This window comes from Populus alba, chromosome 2, assembly GCF_005239225.2.
Source record: "Populus alba chromosome 2, ASM523922v2, whole genome shotgun sequence".
NCBI lineage: Eukaryota > Viridiplantae > Streptophyta > Magnoliopsida > Malpighiales > Salicaceae > Populus > Populus alba.
In genome coordinates, this window is record NC_133285.1 from 6,810,060 (window position 1) to 6,814,482 (window position 4,423).

General features: G+C 35.9%; 1 protein-coding gene across 2 annotated transcripts; it reads left to right on the top strand.

The window, feature by feature from the left end:
- The first annotated feature begins 285 nt into the window (after nucleotides 1-285).
- Nucleotides 286-3,624, top strand: LOC118042157 (RGG repeats nuclear RNA binding protein A). Of its 2 annotated transcripts, none has more exons than XM_073407669.1 (7): nucleotides 286-741; nucleotides 976-1,285; nucleotides 1,360-1,425; nucleotides 1,587-1,716; nucleotides 2,193-2,348; nucleotides 2,452-2,523; nucleotides 3,096-3,140. In XM_073407669.1, exons 1-7 carry the CDS (start codon nucleotides 552-554, stop codon nucleotides 3,123-3,125), a joined length of 954 nt encoding a protein of 317 aa, XP_073263770.1. In that variant the 5' UTR covers nucleotides 286-551; the 3' UTR covers nucleotides 3,126-3,140. The 2 variants fall into 2 exon arrangements, with proteins under 2 accessions (XP_073263770.1, XP_034905642.1); XM_035049751.2 differs by lacking the exon at nucleotides 3,096-3,140 and adding an exon at nucleotides 3,144-3,624 and having other exon boundaries at nucleotides 288-741; nucleotides 2,452-2,499.
- The last annotated feature ends 799 nt before the right edge of the window (nucleotides 3,625-4,423 follow it).

The window sequence follows — 4,423 nt, forward strand, 5'->3', positions numbered from 1 at the left end:
TAATTACAACGGTTTCAAATTCAAAGATGCCAAATTGGCTGCGTAAAAAACCTGTTCAGAGAGATACGTCATCCATCCATGCTGGGCTAATTAATAGGCCTGATGATCCTTACAAGTCCAGAACCTCATAAACCCAAAAAGAAGAAACCTCACTGTCACTAGGCACCGCTCAGCGGTGGCAATCCCCTCTTTCTTATCTCAAGAATGGCATAGCCGTAAATCTCTCCACTAAACTATAAATAATATATATTATTTATTTATATTCCCTAGACTACACTAAACAGTAAATACAAACACTAAAACAGCGACAGCAAGTATCTAAAAACATCAACATTTCAGATTAGGTTCTTTCTCTCTCTTGCGGCTAGGGTTTTTCTCTCCTCTCTCTAACTTACTGCATTATTTCTTTCTACTTTTACGTTTACAGATCTAGGTTTGTTATAGAGAAAATAAACGATTAATATGGAGGTTTTGACACGCTAGTTTTTCTTTGCGGAGGCGTTTTCTGTGGTGTGTTGTTTGATCTGTGGTGAGTTTTTTGTTTATCGGAAATGGCGACGATCAATCCTTTTGATTTACTGGATGATGACGCTGAGGATCCATCCCTCATCGCTGCTCAGAAGCCGGTGGTTTCTCCTCCCGCCGCCGCCGCCGCCAAGAAAGGTTCAGCTCAGACTCAAGCCAAACCGGCGGCTCCTGCTGCTAAGCTGCCTTCCAAGCCTCTTCCTCCTTCACAAGCTGGTCAGTTATTATTATTTAGTTGTTTGTTTGTCGATTTTTTTTTTATATTCTATTATATGTGAATTTTGAGATTTTCTTAAATATATTAGAAATTTTCAATTTGCTATTATTGAAAGCTAACTGCCTGAAGTCATTTTTGGATGCTTAGTAGTAAAATGATCTTGAACAAAATGAATATATATATATATATATATAAATCTGGCTGTGCTAATTCGTTTGTTTCCATTTTTGTAGTGAGGGAGGCAAAGAATGAAGGTGGGAGAGGAGGTCGTGGTGGTGGACGAGGATATGGCCGTGGTCGTGGGGGTTATAATAGGGACTTCAATAATATTGATAGTTCATTTGGTAACACTGGAGCACCAGCTGCGCAAGGGCCTTCTGAAGATGGAGATGCTGGGAAAAGTTCTGAAAGGAGGGGATATGGTGGACCTCGTGCTGCCAGTGGTTTCCGTGGTGGCCGTCATGGGGGTTTTGCCAATGGAGAAGATGGCGAAGGAGAGCGGCCTCGTCGGATATATGAACGTCGGAGTGGGACTGGACGTGGGTGGGTGTTTCTTGACGATCATATTTTTTTCATTATGTGCTCATGCATCTAAGTTGACTTGCGTATGAGTGCAGAAACGAGATGAAGCGGGAAGGGGCTGGTCGTGGGAACTGGGGAACTCAGACTGATGAACTTGCTGAGTAAGTACAGTTCTGTAAGATGAATTTTTTTTATATCCATGTGTGAGTTTCTCATTTCCCACTGTCATAATCTTCGGTGTGTGTTTTTTATCCTGATATGCTTGTGAAGATCTACTTCATTTCAAGAATAGCTCGGCATTTATTATTTCCTTTTATTTTAGGATAACTGAGGAAGTTGGCAGTGAAGGTGACAAGAAGTTGGGTGATGAGAAACCTGTGACGGAAGCAGCAGCAGATGGGAACAAGGAGAACCTTGATAATGAACCTGGAGAAAAAGAACCAGAGGAAAAGGTGAATATTTTAGTAGTTATTAGGTGTTTTGTCATCTCCATATCACATTATCTGATTTTGTTTTGTTCTGCTCAGTAGTGTTTGCGTGACACCCATAGTTTAATTATTGATATCAGAATGTATGTTAAAATATTAACAAGTAGGGGCTTGCAAATATTGATGTTGTTATCTGCAAGGTCTGTCCCTTAGCACGTGTTACAATTTTGGATTTTGGAAATTTTGTGATTGGCTGGACCTGGTGTTTCCATTTCTGGTTCATCTAGTTCAAGGGAAAATTTGTTGTTTCAATTCTGGTGTTTTGTACGAGTGTTGAACTTATTTGTCTAGATTGCGAGCTCGGGGACATTAAAAGACCAGCTTCTATATAAACTTAATAAAGTAATTCACAGTTTTAGCATTGATCATTCAATTAATGATTATAAGAAATTTTGTACATTTTAAAGGTATAGTTACGGTACTTGTTTTTTTCTTTTCAGGAGATGACTCTTGAAGAGTATGAGAAGGTGCTGGAAGAGAAGAGGAAGGCCCTGCTGGCACTCAAGACAGAGGAAAGAAAGGTGGATGCCAAAGAGTTTCAATCCATGCAGCAGATTTCAAGCAAGAAGGAAAACAATGATGTCTTTATTAAATTGGTAAAGACTACTGTGCGTTGTTGAAGCTTTTAATTTTTCCCTTTTGTTTTATAAACCATTATCAGTTCTTTGAATATTTTTGCAACAATTTTCTATATTCAAGGGCTCTGACAAGGATAAGCGAAAAGAGGCATCTGAGAAAGCTAAAAAGGTACCCATGTTTGCCTATATTTCTTTTCCTATTTCGCATAAGTTCTAGCATATAAGCTTTGGGGAACACCCTTATCAATTATCTTTGTTCTCCTAGACATCTCTTTTTAGTTTGTCATCCTTTTAGTTTTTTGTTCAAGCTTATTCGTTTCACCTGTTCATTATACACTTCTTGTCTTCGCTGATGATTTGATGATGTCTGTGAAAGAAGCTGGTCAGCAATGAACTTGTGCTACTTTTATGTCGTAACAGGCTCTTCTATACATTACTTTTCAGCTCATGTGGACAAATATGAACATTTATACATCCTTGTTTGAACCACTGGGGAGTTACTTTTGATATCTATTTCTGAACTGGATTACATCAGTGAGATTTTTTTTGTAGAAATTGGAATTGTTTTATTTTTTGCCTTTTTAAACCTTGTTGTCTCTACTATTGGGATGAGAACATTGCTTTTGTGTATCTTATCATTGTGACCACTGGGGATTTACTATTGATATTTATGAACTGTGTTTAATGAGTGGATTTTTCTATGATCTGGAATTTTTTTTTTAATCTTTCTGTGTTTGATCCAATCTTCGCGCACACGCCATTTAATTTGTAGTCTTGCTAACCATCGTATGCTAACTGCCGTGATGATTGTAGTCTGTCAGCATTAACGAGTTCTTGAAGCCTGCTGAAGGGGAAAGGTACTCTGGGTCAGGTGGCCGTGGTCGGGGACGTGGCCGTGGAGCAAGAGGGTTTGGCAATAGAGATGGAATCAGCAACGTGCCAGCCCCTTCCATTGAAGATCCCGGGCAATTCCCTACCTTGGGTGGCAAATGAGATCTCTCCAGAACCGATGTCCATCCAATTTTGGGTTGCTTTAATCATGCACAGGAAATGATTAGAATAACGTGGTTTCCTGTATCAAAAGATCTGCTTAAATTTATGCTTTACTATGTATATTTCAGGCGTTTCATCGGTTCCCCTGTAGTCTCATGATGGTATGCAATCATCTCATCGAGAACATGGGGAACTTGAAACGAGTTATTTATGACTAGAAATTGCTGCTCAGTTTTGTTTTGAAATAGATGAACCCTTCTTTTCAAGAGAAAAAAAATATGAAGTTTTGCATCTTTCTAAATGCTATGCTGTACACGTTATTTTATCGAGTTCGTGGACAGGTCCGTGGTGAAACACCAATACATGCGCCATATCTGGACATGATTCGATCTTATTTGTTTTTGTTTTTGGGAATTAAAAAGATTTTAAATATTTTTTATATTTTTAAAAAATTATTATGTTATTGATATTTTAATGTATTTTGATGAATTGGTATTAAAAATAATTTTTAAAAAATAAAAAAAATTATTTTAATATATTTATAAATAAAAAATATTTTGAAAATTACTTTTAAATCGGCTGAGTTGTGGATCCGAGATTTCAGGGCAGTCATCACTGAACCGCCATTATTGTGGAAGGTTATTGATGGTTAAAAAATGTTTGCTCTTTGTATTGGGTTTTGTATGTAATTAGGTATTTTATTCATATGAAAACTACTTTTTTATTATTTTATATGTCAAAATCTATTTTGTATAAGTTTAATCAAGTATAACTTTTAAAAACATTATTTAAAAATGTTATTTATTTATTTATTTTTTAAATTACCAAACATGTTTATTCAACTCATGTTCTGCCGCTAGTTGAACTGAAGCAAGATGTTTTTTTACGTTGAAAAGATGTTTTCTAATAGTAAAAATATTAATTGTGAAATCAAAATTTAATGTGTGGGGAGCTCTTTAATTTATTTTATTTAATTATATGATACTATTTTTTCATACGAAGAATAATAATTTAAATTTTATTAAAATAAACTAATTTGATAGTACAAGTGTTATTTTTAATATTTTTCTTATTACTATCTTTAATCTCACAAAAATCTA